The following is a 22,711-nucleotide window of genomic DNA, read 5'->3' on the forward strand; positions in this document are numbered from 1 at the left end:
GAAGGGCCTTAGTCTGAGCTCTTTATTTTAAAGTGGAACAAACAGGCCCAGAAAGGTAAAGTGACTTGCCTTAGGAGACAGCCAACTTTTTCTACTGCCAGGACTAAAATCCAAATCTCAAGATCCTAGTGTTTTTCTCATGTCAAAATTGTCACACCACTATATCTCATTAGCTTTGAATTAACTTAAAAATAGAGTGTTCGGGCTGGACGCGGTGGCTCATGCCTGTAATCCTAGCACTCTGAGAGGCTGAGGCGGGAGGATTGCTCAAGGTCAGGAGTTCGAAACCAGCCTGAGTGAGACCCCCATCTCTACTATAAACAGAAAGAAATTAATTGGCCAACTAATATATATAGAAAAACTTAGCCAGGCATGATGGCGCATGCCTGTAGTCCCAGCTACTCGGGAAGCTGAGGCAGAAGGATTGCTTGAGACCAGGAGTTTGAGGTTGCTGTGAGCTAGGCTGACGCTATGGCACTCACTTTAGCCTGGGTAACAAAGTGAGACTCTGTCTCAAAAAAAAAAAAAAAAAATAGAGTGTTCAGTAACTTTTCATAGTATACAGCAGAGTTTCTCAAACTCAGCACTGTTGACATTTGGACCAGATAATTCCTTGTTGTGGAGGGCTTCCTGTGCACTATAGCATAGTTACCAGTAGGCCTGATCTCTACCCATTAGATGCCAGTATTACCCTCTCTCCTCCCATTCTGACAACCAAAAATGTCTCCAGACATAGCCAAATGTACCCTGGGAAGCAAAATTGCCCCCAGTTGATATCCCACATATACCTCTATAATAATTCCTTCAGAAAGCCAGCATGACCTAACCTAATGTGACCTAACCTAGGGGGCCTTCTCCCAAGAATCTCACACCTTTAACTTGACAGTACAAGGCTTCTCCCAGGTGCTCTGGTTTCCCCTGGTATTAACTCCATCATTGGAATCTAGGGTGATATGCTACAGAAGACAGCCTAAAGGAAATGCCAACTGAGTCTTCAAGGACAAATCAGAACCAGCCAGGTAGAGAATGGAAAAGATTCGCAAGGCAGATGGAGCATGTATCTAAAAGCAAGGAGGGAGAATGCCTGGCTTCTCCTGGCTCTAGTGTCAATATACAGTGAGAAATGAAGCTAGAGAGAAGGCAGAGCCCAGGTCTTGAGGAACCAATTATATCCCTACAGAGTTGGGTATTGATCCTGAGAATAATGAGAAGCTGAGAGGAAAATGCATCAGACTTACATTTTAGAAAGACCTGAAATCCAGGAAACTACAAAGATGGGGATTCAAAGCTGAAGCACAGGCCACCTCAACAGAAACACTTTTTTTTTCTTTTGAGACATGGTCTCACTCTGTCACCCAGGCTAGGGTGCAGTGGCGTCATCATAGTACATTGCAACCTAAAACTTCTGGGCTCAAGTGATCCTCCTGCCTCCGATTCCCAAAGTGCTGGGACTACAGGTGTGCACCACCACGCCCATCTATTTTTTTCTTATTTTCTGTAGAGATAGGGTCTTTCTATGTTGTCTAGGCTGGTCTAGAACTCCTGGCCTCAAGTGATCCTCCCACCTCAGCCTCGCAAAGTGCTGGGATTATAGGAGTGAGCCACCACACCCAGCTTCAGGATAAACACTTGACGTGAATATGAGTGAATATGAAAGAATAGTCATGCCAGAGTTCACTCTTGCCTTCTTACACCATGAGGGGAGGGATTCTCCTCCTAGGACCATTGATGCCACAAAGACTGGCAAAAAGAGGCACAGCCTCTTCCTCCACTCGGGAAAGTGGGAGGAGGAAAACTTTGAACACCAAGGCAGGAAAAATAACTTTTTCTTCTAGAAGCTAATACTTCACAGAGAGGTTGGGTTTCCTGTCATCCCAATTTCCTACTTGAAATTCAGGATATATTTTTTCCCCAGAAAGAAAAAATATGAAATGTTTTGCTATTTTTAAATATATGATTCAGCCAATCTATGGATTAAAGGTGTTTTGTGTATGTGTGGGTCCTTGTATGTGTGTATTAGCTATTGAGCATATTGTTGTTTCTGTGGGAAAATGAATTACAGATTGACTTTCAGAACATAATCCATTTGTCAGCTGTGGGCTGTGCATGCCTATGCAGAGAAAGTACAAGCACTAATGACAATAGAAAAATGCATCAGCCAAGTTTCACAGCTCTTAGAACTCTTCCATATAGAAGGGAGTCTGGGGCTATATAAGATCAATGCAGCTGACCACACATCATGCAAATAGAAGCAAGCTCTGGGTGGCTGTCCAGGCCCTGTTAAGCCAGTCTACATGAAGCTCCAGTAGGAATCCCAGGGCCTGGCACATAGCAGGTGCTCCATCAATGCCTGGGAAAGTGAGCTAGATGCATTGAAATGGATCTCCATGTATATGCCTCCTGGTTAAATGAGACTTAGAAAAAAATGCTGGTTCAAGGAGGCTCTGAGCTTGCATGTATAAACCAGGGAGGAAGGAACAACATGGAGTAGCCCAGAAAGACAGTCAAAGAAAGGTAGAAGGCCGGGAGTGGTGGCTTACTACAGAATACATCTGTAATCCTAGCACTCTGGGAGGCTGAGGTGGGAGGATCCCTTGAGCTCTGGAGTTGAGACCAGCCTGAGCAAGAGTGAGACCTCGTCTCTATTAAAAATAGAAAAAAATTAGCCAGGAGTGGTGGCATTGGCTTGTAGTTCCCAGCTACTTGGGAGGCTGAAGCAGGAGGATTGCTTGAGCCCAGGAAATTGAGGTTGTTGTGAGCTAGGCTGATGCCACTGTACTCTAGCCCAGGCAACAGAGTGAGATTCTGTCTCAATAAAAAAAAAAAAAAAAAGAGGTAGAAAGTCCTTGTACCTGTGCTCATGGGATAGAAATGCCTTCCTTTTAGGGGCAGAAGCTAATATGGACACGAGGTTGCCTTGATTAATTCCCAATGTCAGTAAGGTGGATCAACTTAAGTAAATTAATGTTAGTACCACGACCTATTGTATATTTAAGAGTTGATTTGCTGATTTGCAGCTGAAACATGGTGGCCTTCTTTCCTCTGATTCATCCATTACTCAGATGGCCCTGGCTTCTAGATTTCTTAATAAAATTCCAATAGTCTTCATTGGCAGCCACCGAATCTAGCCAAATCTTTCAAAGTGCTTCTTTTTGCCTTTCACTGCTGACCAGACCTATCTCTAGCCTTTCTCACCTTGATCCCTCAGGGCAAATTTACTTTCAACAATGCTTTGATTAGGTTACGCCCCTTTTCAAAATCCTTTCACCACTTCCCAATTCCTCGGGGAATAAAGTCCAAACACCTAGCCTGCCTTTTAAGGGCCTGTGGAGTCCTCACCTGTATATTTGCCCCACCCTCCAACACTCCTGCATACAAGGCAGCATGGCATCCTTAGGGTGCCCTGAAAAGGCTATCCTCACTTCTGCCACTGTGCTTTGCTCACATTGCCCTGAATTCCTCAATTTCTACCTCTCTACCTTAAAAGAACATGTGCGAGTCTGTCTACTCCATGAAGTAGAAGTCTTAACATATTTCCACTCATGCCCTGCTCACCCCTTTCCATTTCTTGCATGGAATTATTCTATGCATCTCTGGCTTCCTTGTGAAAGGTGTGACACTGTTCTCCACCATGATGCTGCCCACCCCCTAGCTGTGAGCAGTACAAGACAAATAAACAACTCAAGGCCCTAGAAAGGTACCTGGCATATCCTGGGTGCTTAACAAATATCCGTTAATTTTATTGAATGAATTCACGATTTTTGATTTTGTGCACGTAAGATTACGACCCACTTTGTCTCCTAAGCCAGGGGATCTCCTTCCCCCAAGGTGAGCAAAAGCATCTAAATATCTAAGCTTTCAAAAAGTTAGCTTAGACATAAAAAAGCAGAACTTCCTCTGTAATTCTGTAAGAAATGAGAAGTCCCCAATCTCCCGGCCCCACACCTACCCCCGTATTGAATTTCAGGTTCCTTGAAAATAACTGACCTGGGTCGTTTTTTAATAAATAAAACTTTGCACCTTCTCTGCAGTGCAAAGGTAACCTTACCTCCAGCCCAGCCAAATCACCAACAAATTCTGCATGAGAGAAAAATGTTTTTGAAAATGGAGGGGTGGGGGTAAAACCTCTTCACACAGTAACAGTACAACAGGTGCTGAGCTGCAAAATCAACACCCTAAACACCCAAACAGACCTTCTAGGAGAGCCAAAAGTTCTTTAGCTAATCTAATGTTCTTCAGTTGTTGTTTCAGGGGCTTTGCGAGAACAAAAGGGTCCCCTCCCCTTGGCCTTGCTGTTTTGCGCCTATCACTTACTACTGAGTGTGTGTCTTACTTGTTTATCTGGGCTCAATCTTTGTTGCACCCAGCCAGCTCGCTCGGCGACCCGGGCGACCACGTTTCCTTAAATCAGAGCCCCGTAGACTCCGCAGGGAACTACATTACCCAGTGGCCCCCGCGCTCTTCGCAGGAAGGACGTCTGCGCACTAAGATACTCAGTTCCAAGTTTGGAGCTTTTAGCTGCCAGCCCTGGCCCATCATGTAGCTGCAGCACAGCCTTCCCTAACGTTGCAACTGGGGGAAAAATCACTTTCCAGTCTGTTTTGCAAGGTGTGCATTTCCATCTTGATTCCCTGAAAGTCCATCTACTGCATCGGTCAAGAGAAACTCCACTTGCATGAAGATTGCACGCCTGCAGCTTGCATCTTTGTTGCAAAACTAGCTACAGAAGAGAAGCAAGGCAAAGTCTTTTGTGCTCCCCTCCCCCATCAAAGGAAAGGGGAAAATGTCTCAGTCGAAAGGTAAGAGCCTATTTGCATTACTTGCAAAAATGCAAAGGGTTGTGCATGCATTTATGAATGCATGGATGCAATTTTTGCCTGGCGATTGCATTTTTAAGTTTGAGGTTTTCCACAGCTCAGTTGCATTTCCTGTTTAGTATGTGTCTTTTTTTTTGCAGACACAGAGAGTTCCTGTAAGGCAGGGCTTGCAGTTCAGCTGTGCATTGACGTTATTTGCATTCTTCTGCTAGGATTACTGAGCTCTTTTTGCCTTTTGCACAGTCAGGAGAGATAGAGCAGGTTGGTAGCGTCTAAATGTGCAATGCTTTATATAATTGTAAAATTCTTTAGTATGCACACATGTTATAAGTAATTTTGTCTGCAACAGGAATACAAACTTTCTAAAAGTACGTAGGTGAAGATGAAAGGTAAAACTTGAGTTAAACTACTAGGAAATTAATGTAATCTTATATTCTTTTGGGAATAAACCGTTGCAGCGCCGGTATTTAGCTAAATTTCCATTGATATCGCTTTGAACATTAGGCAACTTTTGATTTTTAAAGGAAGTAAAGGTGAAAGGTGAATAAGAGCATATTACAAAAAAGCAGAGAAGTCTTGCTCTTCGGAGATTTTGCACTTTACACCAATTGCTTGTTGGCTCACAATATTTAGAAGCAGCAGTGAGGACCTAATGTTTTATGTCTGCCCAGTTGAGAGATGCTTTGCATCTGGGGGGTGGGGTGGAAATATTGAGGGGAGAAACTGTACTTTTAAGCATTACAACAATGTGAGGAGACTGCACTGTTTCATTGACATCCATAATGAAATCTTTTAAATGTACAATTGCATATATTTAGTCGGCTATACTAGGTAAGACGTTCAGGATTATGGTTGTTTATGTTTTTTTCCTTTTTCTTAATTTTTTAAACACAGTTGTATTTTGCATGCTTAATGTCATCCTGGGGAGGGGATTAAAAAACTCCTGACATGGCATAGGAGAGCTGAGGGGGTGCTGTCAGATGCCTGAGGGACCCTAAGTCACTTGTTTCAGGACAATTCTTTCTTTACCATAGAGAAAGCATATGCCATATGAGAATGTATGGAATGAAGAAGATACGAGTTAGGTAATAGTGAATTAGGCGACCTGTGGCACCGAGTAAGACCTGGTGAAATTAAAATGTCTAATAAGCTTTTTTTTGCTGCTTTTTTTTTTGGAGGAGTTGTACCAGTTTTTAATTTTACCTGATGGAAGTCATAATATCTTAGCAACCCAAAAAGGAAGTTATATTTTCAAGAATTCAAAATAGGACTCTGCTTTTCTTCGAGTATTAGGGGAGAATGAAAATCTGAAAAGTTAATAGTGTTGAAGAACCTAGGAACTGGCATTATGAAGTAGAGATGTTCCTTTAATAGGGAAGACCTAAAATCAAATTGAGCAGAAAAATAGCAATTTAGAAGAGTCTGTCTATGCTTTGGTGTATTAAAGAGATGGCATCTAGTTACTTTGTATTCGGGAAATATTCGCTCATTCATTTAATTCACTTTAATGTATGTATAAATATATTATGATATGCATGTTAATATACATATATGTGTATATATGCATATATACGTGTGTGTGTGCATACGAGATTTGGGTGACACACAAAATATTTAAAAGGAAGCCCTTTCCTTTGGGGAACTTGCCTTCTGGTTGGGGAAAGCAAGTGTGTATGGAAATCATTATAATTCAAGTTAATAGGACAGGTATTGAAGAGAAATGGTGCTACTAGAATCTAGAGATTGAAGTGATCTTCCTATGTGAGGGATAGTCAGGAAAGTGTCCTGAAGAAGGTATGGTTTACTATGATCTTATCTTTGGACCTTAGGGTCTAAACTAAATCATTCTCCTTTTTGCATACTTTTGGGGTCATTCTTAAGGTAGCTGCTTCTCAGTAGAGAACGTTTTCCAGTTGGGAAGCTAAAAGAAATTTTAGGACCGCACTCTTCACTTATGGGTGTGCCTATATGGATCAGATATTGGTAGTCCTTCAAATCAATTTCCAATGACCCAGATGAATTTTCTTAATTGGAATCTGTTTTAAAAGTGCATCTGGTATGAACATGAGGTTTTTGTCCAAAAGGAAATTTATTGGTAGAAAGAAGTGGGTGATCATTTTAGAAATGGCAAAGGAGCCTTGGCCTGGACTTTAAATGTGGAATTGGCCTAATTCAGCCACGCTATTCTCAAATGGCCAAAACACTTTTTACAGTACCAAACATCTTGTTTAATTCTCTGACCAAATAAAATGGGAGGAAAAGTGAAAGGTAGATACAATCTCATAGTATTGAAGAATTTAACAACATGTTCAATTCAAGAACCTTTACGAACTTTCTAGATCACTATAATTCGGTTTTACAGACCTCTAATTTAAGGCACAGCAGAGGCAGAAGAATTACAGACTCCCTGGGAGCTGGAAGGAGTGGGTTATTTCTTTCTAGCCTTACCAACAGTGAGATTCCGAGAAAGAATTTCTTAAAAAGAAATTTTGTTTTCCACAGTAGTAACTTTAGGTGGTATGCTTTTCAGCTTGTTTATATTAGCTGTCTGGGGTTGAGCTGACATTTTTCAAATATTAAAGCAGTAGAATGCCTTTTGAGGAAATCTGAAATGTAAGTTAACAGGAAGGGCACCCAGAAAGTGCAGGAATTCCTGCACATTACAGGAAGACAAGCTACAGGAAAAATGTGTCATCTACACTACCCAGGAGAGAAAAACTATTGTTATTAGCTATAATGATCTTCTGAGGGAGGGAGGGAAAGAGTGAGGAAGGGAGGTCTTGCATCTCCCACTACACCTGAAAATATACAAAAAGTTTGACCCTGTTAAAAATATACTCTTTCTCACTGCTCCTCCTATTCACCTTTAAAAATACTAGCTTTATTTTAATATAGTAATAAGTAAATCATGTAAGAAATGCATAATTCAGAAGCATATAGCAGAGTGGCAGTAAAGGGCTTAACCCTACTGAGTTCTTTGCCTCTGTAATTCATTCTACCCTGGGAAATGAAATGTGTAAATTTCTCATTCTGTGTAAATTCCTTTGTTAGATTGTACCAGACGGACTTGTCATGCTTAGTCTGTAATCTGAGCCAGTATGTTTTATAACCCCGTACATCTTAGGACACAAAATCAGAATAGATACCTTGGGTTTCCTGAGCTTGTTTTGTAATAGTGCTGCATTCAGTTCTTTATAGCTTGCTGCATGTTACCTGTAGGGGGACCCAGGAGGGTCTCTTGGTGGTAAATTTAATGCTGGAGAAAAGAGTTGAGATTCTCATGCCTTTGTTTTTCACAGGTTAGTATTATTTAACTACTCACCAGTATTTTAAAATCAGAAAGCTCTGTAAGGAATATTTTTAAAATGTAAAAGAAAAAAATTACATAAATAATACTTATTCATTATAGAAACATTAGAAAAGGAAAATAAGAATTACTAGGTACTGCAGTATTTGGGCATGTATCCTTTTGGAGACACACACACACACACATATATGAAACATTCCAAATATGTGTAAAACTATGTCTGTTTAGTTACCTTTTGTTTCACTTACCAATATAGTGTGAATTATTCGGAAGGTAATATATTTCTACTTTCATAGTATCCAATTACACTGATTTTATTTAAATCGAATCTTAATGTTTATTAACTTTCACTATAATGAATATTGCCTGCTGTGATGATCATCCCAGTTCATACATTATTGTGCATAGTATGGCCTTAGATTAAATTCCAGGCAGCAAAAACCACAGGTTATGGATGTTCAATTCTTCTCACTCCCTGTTCTCTTTTTTATCTTCTGAAAATAGCTTTTTTTATTATAAAAATGATGTATACTCATTGAAAAATTCAAACCAAAGAGCAATTAATAATAAGAATATAAAGCTCACTAAATATCACACCATGCATAGCTAATTACTGTTAACTTTTTGGTGACAATCTCTGCATTTGTCTGTAGGTCTATACATACATATCCATACATGCTATTTTACACACTATATATGATATTTTGCAACTTGCTTTTTTATACTCTACTATGTAGCTTGGATATCTTTCTATATTCATACACATGTGGTTACCTCATTCTTTTTTAACAATTGTATATTTTTAAGAATGTAGTCATTTGTTTAATCTCCCATTAGATTTGCATAGTTTCCATTTTTGTTTTCACAGCTAGAAACATACCTTGAACATACATATTTGCATATTTGCCCAATTATTTCTTTAGGACAATTCCTAGAAGTGGAAGTCCTGGTCAAAGAGCATGCAAAATATACTGCCAAATTGCCCGAGAGGTAACACTAATTCTCATTTCCACCAATCATGTTTGGAAGTACCCATTTTTTCCTTTCAAGTATTTTGGTAAATAATGCAAAGTAAATTGCTCTCCAGAAAGGTTATACCTTTCTTCATCCTGGGTATAAAAATTTGGAAAAATCTTTGACAATTTGGTAAAAGGTATTAATACTCTGCTCTTATTTGTGCATTTTAGTAATAAAGCATTTGAAGTTTTCACTTTTCCTGACAATTGTGTCTCATGTGTTTGAATTTCTTTTTTTTTTTTCTCATTGAGTATGTCTTTAAAATTTTAATTTAGGATCAAATTATTTTAAAAGTTAGGCCATAAAATTCCAAGATTGTTGATTAGAGAATCATAGGTTGAAACTCTGGTCCCATACATCTAAACAATTTAATTCCTTGATGAGTTCTAATTTTAATTTTAGCCAACGTGTCTTAAGTAAATAGCACATATTTTACAAACTCATTTTGTTTATATGGTCTATAGCTATCAAGACCTATATGAAAATAATAAGAAAAATGATCTGATTAATTTGAATATGGAAAATAACTTACTATTGGGCATTTTTCCATTTTAAGTTTTATCTACAGGCAAAAGTAGTTTTTCTTTAGTTTTGTAAATAACTCTTACATAGCACCTGGTTGTATTATGTGTATTGTTGCAAAATAATTTAATTTAATTTTACCTTCCTGTGCAATACCTAATCACAAAAGGTGGTTGACTTAAATTAACTAGGTTTGTTAAAAGAATTAAGTCTAGAATCAATTTTGATGACCTCACAAGTTATTTAAGTTAATCTTTAACATATCCTTTATATAGCCTTAGTAAATGTGCCTATTTATGCATCCTGATATTAGGGATAGAATTTAGAACTAGGAAAGAAGTTTGATAGTCTAGTCACTTCATTTTAGAAATGAGCTAATGAAGGTCTTGAAAGTGAGTGATTTGCCTAAGGACTTTATTAGCACCTTAAGTAGAGCTTAGATCTCCTGATACTGTGTCCCAAAGTTCTTTTCACTAAACCTCACACCAACACTAGCAATCCACATTTATAAGTGTTTTTTTTTTCCTTCAGAATCTTTAGTATATTTCACATTATTTTGCTTTGTTTGTTTTTCTGGGACTCAAACTGTCAAAGAGGGTGCTGACGAGACAATTAGCAGGGGGTTCTTTTTCTGTGCTCAAGAAATGGTGATACATGAATCATGGTGGTGGGGTTTCTTATCAGTTCTCTCTCTGCCAGAGGATATTTTGCAAATGCTCTCATTTTGATTCTCCTTGCCTACATTGTACAGCTGCGAGTTTTAACCACTGTAGTTGTTGTCTGCCTTTTATGGACTATCTTGTTTGAAAGCCCCTGCTGGGTAGCTAAACTTCTTGTATATCTTTGCATCTCCAACTCTTTTCACATTGTGCTTATCAGTAATAAGTGCTCAATAAATATCTGACAATGCAAGTATTTTTCACCAGTAGTGGTTAACTATCATTTTTTTGTAAGTCTTATACAAGTTTTGAGATCACTAAATTATAATGCAATTTTCTTTTTGTGCTTTTTTGTTTGCATTAATATTGCCATTATGTCTTTGCTTGATTATTTGCAAATTGCAAGAATAGCATAAAAAGCCACTCCCGATGGCTGAAGAAGTATTGTTTCTCCTACTGAGGCCCTCTGAACAGATTTAAAGGTTGCATGATCCTTTGCTAACTCTCTCTTCTAACAATATGCAACACTAAGATGAGTTGTCCAAAGAATCCAATCCGATGGGATCGAAGTAAATTTCTCCATCCTGTTCTGGTTTCAGGAGCTGGTTTGTAAGTCTGTGGAGCCTCTGAAGGGTTGTCAGAGACAAAGTTTTTAACAGCTGGCTGCACTCTGACAAAACAGAGAACTCTGCAAGGACAACCTCCAAATGAAATGATTCCCCACTTCCTTCTTGGCCACCTCCACTGCTGTCACCTACCCTCTTCCACTCTGTCTCCTTAGATGGTCTTCCTTCCCCAAGCTGGTCCATATGTTTGGTAATCCATAATCTTCCTCTTTCTACACTGAAGAGGATATCCAGGTTATAATACATGCACAATGAAGTCTATCAAAATCATTGTAATTTAGTCAACTCAGCTCTGAGTGAAAGCATTGCACTTGCAGCATGCCTTATCACCTGTTTGGCTTTCTAGTTTGTACATCCCTCCATAAGTCAGACCCTTGGAATCAGCCTTCTTCGAACAGACCATTAACCCTAGATCTCAATGCTGAACACTACCCCCCACACACACACTCCCAGTGTTGACATCATCATCACTTACTATATGGCAGTCACTTTTCATATACTTTGCTTTTTTTTTTTGAGACAGGATCTCACTCTTTTGTGCAGGCTAGAGTGCAGTGGTGTCATCAAAGCTCAATGCAACCACAAACTCCTGGGCTCAAGTGATCCTCCTGCCTCGGCCTCCCTAAAGTGAAAGGATTACAGATATGAGCAAGTGCGCCTGGCCTCATGTATTATGCTTTCGAATGTCCCATAAGCACCTGGGGGTCAGATACTGTTATCCTTAATTTACAAGTTAGGAAATTAATTGTTGTTAGCCACCTTGCCCATGGCCTGATAGCTAGTTAGTGGCAGAGACAGGATGCAAAGCCAGTACTCTCTGACAAGAGTGGCCATGCTTGTAACCAGGAGTCAGCAAATTACAGTTCCTGGGCCAAGTCCTGTATCACTTGTTTTAAAGTATAGCCCATGAATTAAAATGATGTTCCCAATTTTAAATGTTTGAAAAAAACAGAATGATATTTCATGATGCATGAAAATTATACACAATTCATATTCAGCATCCACACATAAAGTTTTATCAGAACATAGTTATGGTCATTCATTTGTATGATTTCCATGGCTGCTTTTTGCTCTAAAATGGTAGAATTGAGTAGTCCCAATGGAGATTGTATGTCCCACAAAGCCAAAAATATTAACCATATGGTCCTTTTCAGAAAAAAGTTTGCCAACACTGTCCCTTATGACTTTACTTAATCAAATAGTGGGGTCTTTTCATGGCAGAGCTCCCAGATTACTTTGGCTTTAATTTAAAGTGTTAACCTGGATAACTACTGGTCTGCTACCCAGCCAGTGACCCTTTGGGCCCCGCCTGCAGGAAATGTCTGAGTGGTGTTTCTCCTGGTTATGAGAATTGTAGGTCATTGCTCATTTCCGCTGAACTAAGCTACTCGTCTCCTTTAGCCCATCCCGGGGTCTTTCCCCCTTAGTTGTGCTCTTCCTGTTTTCTTTATATTTCTTTTCTTTTCTTCTTTCCTTTCCATGAGAAACTGTTCATTAATTCTTTCCCCAGACTCTTCATTCCCTTTTTCTTGATCCCACATTTTGTTTAGAAAATAAATAAACTAAAAACAACTCTCATGCTACCACCATTGCCTGGCTTTTTTGGTTGTCATCATGACCCAGCTCAGAGGTTCCATCACTTCTTTTGCGTGAAGAGGAAAGGTTCCCTCCATGTGTAGTGAGACAGCTTCCATTGTACCCAGAAAGATTTCTGGTTACTGTCTCCTAACCAGAGAGCTGTTTTCTAACAGCTGTTAGAGCTGTTTTCTAACATTAACCCCTAAGAGTTAGAGCTGTTTTCTAACATTAACCCCTAATTCTGGGTGGGCCATTTTCTTTTGAGTTATCCTTTGCTGACAGAGTCACTTAAATCATGGGTATTTTGTATATTTAGGAAGGAAGGTGTGATAAAAGTTCTGAAAATGAGGGGAGACGAAAGCTGCATGAAGACTGAGTAGCTTTGGGAGAATGAGCCTAGATTTGTTCACCATATTCAGAATGAGGTGAATTTAAGTCACGTACAAAGAAATGCTAATTCCTGCCGTCCCAGATGGTACACATCACTGCTGTGATTTTTTTTTTTTCTGTGTTCCAGATACTGTCCTTAGTGATGGACATGAATTATGTCATTTACTCTCACTAGGGCTCAGTGATGTGATGCCCTGTTTTGTGGATGAGCAAACTGAGGCCAGAGAGGTTATGAACTTGCATAGATGTCAAACTGATAGTGGCAGAGCAGACGTGTTAGTCAAAGTCTGCCTGACACCAGAACCTGAGCTCCTGACTGCTTTACTTGAGCTATCACTCCAAAATAAATTGATGAGTCCCATTACACAAAAGACATGGTTGGAGATAGAAAACATGACTGGATTCCATAGGAATTTGGATAGATTTGGGCATACCAGGGCCAAATATGGTAATTAAGAGAGGCTTACCTGTATCCAGTTATATACAGGTTCCTTTTGACATATCCCATTAAGTGTCTATTGATCTCAGAGTACTTTGTCTGACTTATTTTGACTCTTAAGGTTGAATTCCAGGTAGAAACTGCCTGTTGGTTAAAGGAAGCTGATTACATTGTGCCCACTGGTAGATACTGCTCTGTATATGCAGGAAGTTTATGTTAAAACACTGTTAACAAATTAATGATACCATTTGCTGTCTTATTGGCTGTATCACATAGAAAATAAGCAGATTCAAACTTGTGTGTTTCCTTATACATCTAAGTTAAATTGCTGTAAAACAGCAATAAGAACTTGACTAATGTGGCTTTTTACCAGAATACCGCAGACCCTTTTTGGCTTATTGGGTTCCTTTCTTCTTGGTTATTTGCATGTAAATGTAACAGGGGCAGTTTCCTTGAAATTGTGCATAAACTCATGTCTCCAGTGTTTTCCTCTTGTACTGGACAGTGTGGAGGAAACTGGAATTGCCTATTTTTGTGGCAGAGGAGGCAGAGGGGGTTGGAAATGAGTATGCTTTTCAACCAGTGAAGTCTTTCTTGGCTTTTTCTCTGGGCAAAGCAGAACAGTCACACCTATGCCTCACCTACCTCCCATGATCCCATGCTGAAGCCATGTGAATAGATGGTCTGGATGTTGCATGATAAGTTATTTATTCCCTTCCTTTATTCTCTTGCCTCCAGTTCCACATGAGATGGGATGAGTTACCAATAAAAGTAAGGCTAGAATCTGAAGAACCAGTAAGAACAGAATAGTAAAGAGTGTGGGAATTATTTTGCAGTAAATATGAAGAGATAGCCTACCCATGATATTTGAAAACCTTGGAAGGTAGTCTCTCTAATTTACCACTTCCTGTACCCCAGACATGTTTGCCATTTGAAAAAAAATAATCCCCAAAACTTTGGACATACCTAAAGAGAGAACTTGGGTAAGAGGTTGTTCAGATCAATTCAACAAATACCTTTTTGATCAATTGTTAGGTTTAAGATCTTATGCTAGGTGGAAATTGACAGAAAGGCATTTGACTCTACCATTTCACTTGTCAGCTATGTGGCCTTGGAAAACCTACTTAACCTCTAGCTTCAGTTTCCTCACCTTCTAAATGGAAAGACTGACACTCACTCACAGGGTTGTTATGAAGATTAAGCAAGGTCATGCATGTAATATGCTTTGGCCAGTGCTGGCATTCATTTATTCAACAGATATTTATTGAATGCACTTTGGTGTTTGAGGCATTTCGCTATAGTAGTTTCTCCATAAACATAAATTTGCTTTATGCTTTCTTTCCCTTTAGTCCTTAAGGAGCTTATAGTCTAGTGGGAGGTGAGAAAAGCACAAAATAAACAACACATAAGCAGATAAGCAAAAATAAGTAAATAAATAAAAGAAAAACACAAAAATGTGTAGAATACAAACTAGACTCCAAGATTCGTTTAAAAGAAGTACCATTTGCTGGGAAACCCTATGATGAAGAGAAGGATCAGGAAAGTGTTTACAATGGATGTAGAAGTATCTATTTGATCGTCACAGTTGTTGAGGAAATTGGGCCCTAGATCCAAAGTAGGTGTGGGAAGGAATCTTGACTTCCAGTATCCAGTGGCAGCAATAGATTATTAATATAGGCAGAACAATTCCTTAGAAGAATAATAAAAGGAAAATGCCCCAGCAAAATAGGTGGAGCTTCACAGACCTTAACTTGTGTTTTCTAAGAAATTCGTTTTTCTTACCAAGATAAATTACTGTCCTTATTGTCTATGGTCACAATAGGTTAATAAATGGAATATATCATCTCTCATACTTTTAGGTGATTTTTGGATTGTGGAAACTCCAGGAAATCTAGAGGTTAATAGTTAAACATGTATGTCATATCAACCAGGTTTATAGATACACTGTAATTATATAAGCAAGCTGTTGGTTCAATAATCAACATCTAGCTAGGTCAGGGAATACTTTCCAGAGGATGGCCACAGCTATAATTTTCATTTTTTATAACCTACTAACATGCCAACCTGTCCTTTCCATTTCTTAGTGCTTTATTCTGTTCTAGAATCATCTGAAATCAGTTTAAGAGGATGAAAACTACTCAGTGTTCTTCTGAATTCTCATTTTACTTACCTTAAGAGTAGAGTTCTAGGAGGTTCTTTGTTTTATCAAACTTACTTTCTCAAGCATGGTATTGGGCATTGGCAAGGGAGTTCATACATTTTTTTTAATACTTTTGATTTCAGAAAAATACAGTTTAAAAGGTAAATATATTTAATGTGATTGATAGACTAAATTAATTTTTTCTTTTATTATTTTGGTTTCAAGAAAAGAGTGACATATAGCTCTGGGCTCACAATGGGTTGATTCTCCATGAACCTATGACTTTGTCACCTTCTTTCCCTCAATGACTTCATTCAACCAGAGTCAGTACTGTGGGGTGTAAGTGTGTGGGGTGTAAATCAGTACATAAGGGTGAAGTGAGTCACCCACAGTCATGCAAGCCACAGGGCAGTTTTTGCCTCACCTGGCTATGCATTTAAAAATGAACACAGCCAGGTAGGCAGGACCTGCTGGCTGTATCATCTCATTAAGTGACTTACAAAGTCTTCTTGCTCAGGAATTTGTTCCTGAATGAGCTTTTATTTTTTCAAGGAAAGTAGGGGAAAAACACAAGATGTAATTCTGGGATTGGTTTAAGAATTAGATTGAGAAATTCTGATATATTAGAGTTAGAATAATTTTTTTCCATCTCAAATTTCATTCTTTCTTTCTTATGTGACCTATCTAAGGACAACGCAGGTAGTCAGTGTTCAGCAGGTTGTGGGAGGTGGAGGACTGTCTATTTCTTGATTGTCTTTAACGGGCATTATTGAATAATTAAATAAATCATCTGCACCTTGCACCGTGCTTGGTGAATACAAAGGTGAATAGACTCCTACCTCTACCCTCGAGAAGCTTGTACTCTGATGGGATATATTTGCTTGCTAGGGCTGTTGTAAGACAGTACCACAAATTAGGTGGCTTGGGCAACAGAAATTTATTGTTTCACGTTTCTGGAATCTGGAAGTCTAAGATCGAGATGGCAGTAGGATTGGCTCCATCAGACAGCTGTGAAAAAGAATCTCTTCCAAGCTTCTCCCCTAGATTTAGGTTGTTTGCTTGCAATCCTTGGCATTCTTTGCCCTTGTACACTCACAGCCCAGACTCTGCCTTCGTGTTCACATGGCATTCTCCTTGTCTGTGTGTCTGTATTCAAATTTCTCTTTTTACAAGCAAGCCAGTCCTATTAAAGTAGGGGCCCACCTTACTCCAGTATGATGTCATGTTAATTAATTATATGTGCTGTGAGCCTCTTTTCAAGTAAGGTCACATTCTGAGACGCTGGTGGTTAGGACTTTAGCATATTAATTTTGAGGGAACATAGTTCAACTTTTAACATGGAAGACAAACATGTCAGCAAACTAATGCTACTCTGTGTGATATGCATGGAAGTTCTGGTACAAGATGCCAGTAGGATACTGAGGAAGGTGAGGTGCATAACTCACCTGGGAAGATCAGGAAAGGCTGAGGGTAGAGGGAGGACCTCAACTTGCTATTAATATAATCGAATTTGAAGTGTGGTTCTCAGGAGAATAAGGAAGCGAAACAAGAGACTTTGCCATCTGGTTCTTGAGCAGACTACCTGCTCTTTCTTCTGGTTTTCTACTGTTAATGATAGACTGGATGCTTCTAAACTGGGATGTATTAAATTAGAAAACACACACACATACACGCACACATGTGCACATACATACACACACATACTGTTGCTATATTGATTCCCAAAACTTAATTAGTGTGTAGTGGCAATCAGACCTACAAAAAACTCTCAGTAGTTGTCACAGGCAACTTTGATGTTTAGATACAGGGACAGCAGTTGTGATTGGGTGAGGGTGGCATCCTTTCCCATTGTATCAAATGGCCTAGACCTATTGGAATAAGGTTTAGTAGGGAATAGGAGTAAGAACCAACCTAAGCAAAGTTTACTTTTAGAAAAGGCCTGTAAGCCTTACAAAAAAAAAAAAAAAGATTGACTATTAACAAAAGGTCTTTTCAACTGTGTGTATACCTACTAGAGCTAATAGCTTTATCTTCTTAATGTGATCTTGGTACATTTAGTAAAATTATATATAAAAGTACCAGGAACTCTTTCCGTAAGGAAGGACAATAAGGAAAGAAATTGTCAGGCATGTTGGGTAAGATGGCTGGGGGTAAGGTCAGGGGGAAGGAACTTTTCTAGCTTAGAACAGATGTCTGTCATCCATCAGGTTGTCCTGCCAGGGTGTCCACGGTTGCAGGCATCAAGTGTGGGGGGTCCAGGTGGGAAACTCAGAGAAAGTCACAGCAAGGTGAGGCTGAGGCTTAGGTATCCTCAGAGTTGGGGCTGTATTCTTGGGACAGGTGACCCAAATAATGAAAGAACAGGTGGGCAGCAAAGGCTAGGCAGAAAGTCAAGAATTAGATGAGTCAACATCGAAGGGAAAGAAAGAAAGGATCAACAGACAGATCAGTTGGAAAGCAGGGATCAGAGAGTGAAAGGATCTAAGAAACCAGGCAATAATAGGCAATAATATAGATTTTATTCCCTATTAGTCCTGCCTGTAAGACATGAGTATATACCTTTGTTTCTTTCAGCTCAGAAGCAGTCTTTGTTCATTTGGCAATTGTGAGAAGATGCACTCATAAGAAGCCTGGGGTGGTAGGGTTTAGAAGGATACACAGAAAAAGAGCAACAAAAACTAGTTTGGGCCTTGTTTCAAACAAGCCCAGACTTCTCTTCAATGCTGAGTACCGGTGCATGGCTCTCTAAGTGGGACCAACAGAGGCAGAGGAAAACAGGAAGTAGTGAATCAGCTGGATTGTCAGGCCACTTGATGTAAGACAGAACCCAGCTACTGGTTTCCTCTGTCAGGTTCAGAGGAGCACACAGTCCAATGGGAATAAGTAATCCTGAGACCTAGACTTCTAAGCCCAAGGCAAAGCTGGATAGAAGAAATACAAGTGCTACAGCAAGTGTCATACTGCTATTCTGTTATGAATATATATCAGGGGATGTAGAGATACTCAGTCTTTGAGAACACATTTGGCCAATATCAAGAACCTGCACAATTTTTATACCCTTTGATTCAGCATTTTCATTTATGGGACTCTATCTTGTAATACTGATAATTGGGTGCCTACTGTGTGCAAAACTTTGTGAGAAGCACTTTACTAATTAGCTCTAATCCTAAAAACTGGAGAGGTAGGCAATATTATGTCCATTTTACAAAGGAGGAAATTGGAACTCAGGTGAATAACTTGTCCCAGATTATAATGTTAGTGGTTGCAGAGCTGGGATTTGAATCTAGTTTATTTAAATTCGAAAGTTCATGCATCTTACTATGCTACTGCCATGTCAAATAATGAAAAATAGAAACACCTTTATTGTATAACACTCAGGCAATAGCTTCAGTTATCAGATACCCACCTGATGTAATAGGTTGTGAAGAGAGGACAATAACATTAATGGAAAGGTGCTTACGACTCAGGAAGAACTGATATAAATATGTCTGGTCTGTGATTACAAATAAGTGCATGTGTTTATGTGTATTTTGTTTTACCTTAAGTAAAAGAGTCTTTATTAGGGATAATGTGTTTGAATTGTAGGACGTAAAGCTGGGCCTGGTAGGAACTAAGTAATGCATTCTCTGACTCCCTCCCTCTGTCTTCCTCTTCCTTTGTAGGGCCCCTCATTTGGCTTTTCTCTGAACGTCTTCTCTGCTCTCTTCCTGCCTCTGTGGACCAGGCCTTTGCTAACTCAACATGCACATAGTTTAAAAGAGCCACTAGCCCTGTATCTATATGACTTTATAGTTGTTTTAGTACTCATCGTTTTTTGGCTGCTTACAATCTCTGATCTGAGATCAAATTTTCTATCTCCCTTCTTATCCTCCCCCCAAAATAAATCTGATAATCTGATGATGAGTGGCTGCCCAGTTGGCTGGATCTGAGTCAGATGTTCATTCCTGTGCACATGAAGAGTTACCACATGGCCCTCTGTCCACTTCGAGGTACCACAGGACCAGGTTACCTGAGTAGGGGATATAGGTGGGACAGTCAAATTGATGGACATCATCAGCAGACTGGAAGGAAATGCATTAAGAAAATGAAAGCAATGAACATGGGTAGTTAGACTTATACTTACATGAAGATTTGACAGTCTTGTGACCTGGGCTGTTTTACATCATTTTCTAAAGGAAAACTCATTATAAAGTTGCACACTTTCAATCACAAAGAAGACAGTTATTAAAGAAGGTGGATTTCCTTGGATTTACTCATGTTCCCTTGAGTGGAAGAGGCTCAGACCATATACTCTCTCATTTGTTCTGTTGCTGGTTACCTTTATAAGAAGGCCATTAGAGCAGTAAAAAGAAGAGTAATACCATCTGCTATACAAACTGAGGCAATGCCTTTGAACTGAGAGAACAACACAGAAAAGACATACTGGTGCTCTCTAATGGCTAAGTGACAAAACAAGATTAATTGTCCATTGATGTAACAGTTGCCCAAGTATATGTAATACAGAGTTTGGGCAATAAATACCAGGCAAAATGTGAAGACAAGACTTTATAATCATCATGGAATATTACATCTAGCAGAGGCTTTAGAAATCACCTAGTCTAGGCTGGGTGGGGTGGCTCATACCTATAATCCTAGCACTTTGAGAGGCTAGGCTGGGAGGATTGCTTGGGGCCAGTAGTTGGAGACCAGCCTGAGCAAGAGTGAGACCCTGTCTGTACAAAAATTAAAAAAAAAAAATATTAGCCCAGCATGGTAGCATGTGCCTGTAGTCCTAGCTTCTCAGGAGTCCTAGCTTCTCATGATCCAGGATGATGGCTTGAGCCCAGGAGTTATTATGATCATGCCTCTGTACTCTAACTTGGATGACAGAGTGAGACTCTACCTCAAAAAAACCCCAAATCTTCTAGGCTGATCACCTCACTTTATAGATGAAGCAATGAAAGTCCAAGGTACAGGTAAGCCAAGTATAGAAGACAGATCTCCTGAAACTCACACCTGGGCTGTTGTTAACATCTCAGGCACATAAGTCAGACTTTGATGCTCTGGGGAGCCCTTATATTCTTTCTATAAAGATAGAAGCTAACTTCTGAGGCTTAAAGACAAAAAGCAAACAAGATTACCAGACACGGTAGAAATCAGGAGCTCTGTTTATTCAATCGGTCGTCAGATGATTGAATGGGTCTGTTGAATCATGCAGGTCGCCATTCATCCATTTATTAATTCCCTGGACATTTATTAGCTTCTCTGTGTAGTTCACTGCTAGGTGTATAGCAGGGAGTATACAGAAAAATGATTTCTAGAAGCTCACAGTCTAATGGGGGCAGATGTGTCCACCAATGTTTGTGATTTAATGATAGCTCAAAGGAAAAGTGATTAACTGGTGAGGTCTTGAAAGGTGAATGGAAGAATGAGGGATTGGGAGTGGGATAGTCAGAGCAGACCCAGCTTTGGTCTGTGGGTGGTGTGAAATGTCACAAGTGTCGAGGAAATCCTAAAGCTCTGTGTGGTTGAAATGTAGGGGATCATCTAGCAGAACAGTGAGAGATGAAGTAGGAGAAACAGGCAGGGACCAAGGTGTGGAAGGCCTTGCAATTCAGGAGGCATTCATTGCCTGACTCAATATATTATAAAGCACTCCTGAGAAAGGGTTTCTTCCAGCAGCTAGATTAGCATAATTTTGTATTTTAGACTCAACTCTGCATCTATGTCCCTTAGCAACAGGTTTTTGTTAATATTCTGAGCTTGCTGTGGAATGGAGAGCCAAATTGGCTTTGAAGAGTTTTCCTTTGGCAAATCTATGACTTACTTTATCAGGAAAAAAAAAAAAAAAGATACTAACCTTTGTAGGGAAGAGAATTTGCACCATTTGATGACTCAACCTGTAATGACATTTTGTTGGCATTTCACCAACTTGCCCTTGCCTCTGTTCACCAGGGCATGGCCTTGAGGACTGATGACACGGTTTTCACTCATACAACATGTCTCCCACCCTGCTTTTTGTTTTTTAGCTAACTAACTTACTATTCCTGCCTGCCAAGAACCCGGGAGCTTGCTGGCCCTCCCTGTGTGCCTCCTCCATGAGGTCATGCTAGTACTATCACATCTGAGTGCCTGCCATTCTGGAGGTTTTACAGAACAGAAAACTCAGGCTCTGTGCTGTAGAGCTGGAGACTCTGGACCTTTGGAAGGTCTTAATTTCTGAAAGAGAATGCTCCAGGGTTGAACAGAGAGCCTTACAAAAGTGTGGGAGGGAGCACCTAGGTGAGAATGAAATGCACAACCCAACCTCAGGTGCTTTCTTCCAAATTTCACAAGCAGTTAATGTTATTTCTTTTTTTTTCAACTTGAAATTTCCAAAGTCTGTATCCACAGCCTTGCGTAGTTCTTAGCAACAAACTTAGCAACAAATCAGAGGAAAAAAATTAACTAGTCATCCATATTTTTAACCATATCTGTGATCTGATCTGCATCATCTAACCTCCTTGGGCCTCAGTTTCCCCTTCTGTAACTGGATGGTCATTACAGTCTTAAACACTACACTGTCTTAAAGACATGCCTAATTTGATTGGGAAGATACATTAAGGCTAAAATATGAGGAGAATATAGAGATATGGTGCAAATTCAGAAGCATAAAATTAAGAAGGGTGACCCTAGTGGATGAAATGTTTTCAACATTTTACCTTTTCTCCACCCAAGTTGGGCTCTAGGAAATTATCTGTGCTTTTATTGTTTTTGGTAGAAGTTTGGAAGATATTAACTGCTTAAACCATACTCTAATAGTAACCTGAATTTATATATAACTGACTCCTGTTTGTTTTCAAAAATTCATTTTCCCTGTCGGGCGTGGTGGCTCACGCCTGTAATCCTAACACCTGTAATCCGAGGTGGGCAGATTGGTTAAGGTCTGGAGTTTGAAACCAGCCTGAGCAAGAGTGAGATCCCGTCTCTACTAAAAATAGAAAGAAATTAGCTGGACAACTAAAACTATATAGAAAAACTTAGCCAGGCATGGTGCCACATGCCTATAGTCCCAGCTACTTGGGAGGCTGAGGATCACTTGAGCCTAGGAGTTTGAGGTTGCTGTGAGCTAGGTGCCATGGTACTCTAGCCTGGGCAATAGACTGTGTCTCAGGAAAAAAAAAATTCATTTTCCCACTTTTACTCTGTTAAGAAAGGTAAATCATAGGCATAGGCTGGGCACAGTGGCTCACACCTG

At 39.6% G+C, this 22,711-nt stretch overlaps 1 protein-coding gene across 1 annotated transcript in view; it reads left to right on the forward strand.

Moving 5' to 3' along the window:
* Nucleotides 1–4,503: 4,503 nt before the first annotated feature.
* The window catches only part of MAP2K6 (mitogen-activated protein kinase kinase 6), a 124,215-nt gene continuing 106,007 nt past the window's right edge, over nt 4,504–22,711 (forward strand). Inside the window, exon 1 of the mRNA XM_012747416.3 lies at nt 4,504–4,799. Coding sequence (XP_012602870.1) covers nt 4,784–4,799 — 16 coding nt within the window. The 5' untranslated portion in view covers nt 4,504–4,783. The remainder of the gene's footprint in view (nt 4,800–22,711) is intronic.

Source organism: Microcebus murinus, chromosome 18, assembly GCF_040939455.1.
Source record: "Microcebus murinus isolate Inina chromosome 18, M.murinus_Inina_mat1.0, whole genome shotgun sequence".
Lineage (NCBI taxonomy): Eukaryota > Metazoa > Chordata > Mammalia > Primates > Cheirogaleidae > Microcebus > Microcebus murinus.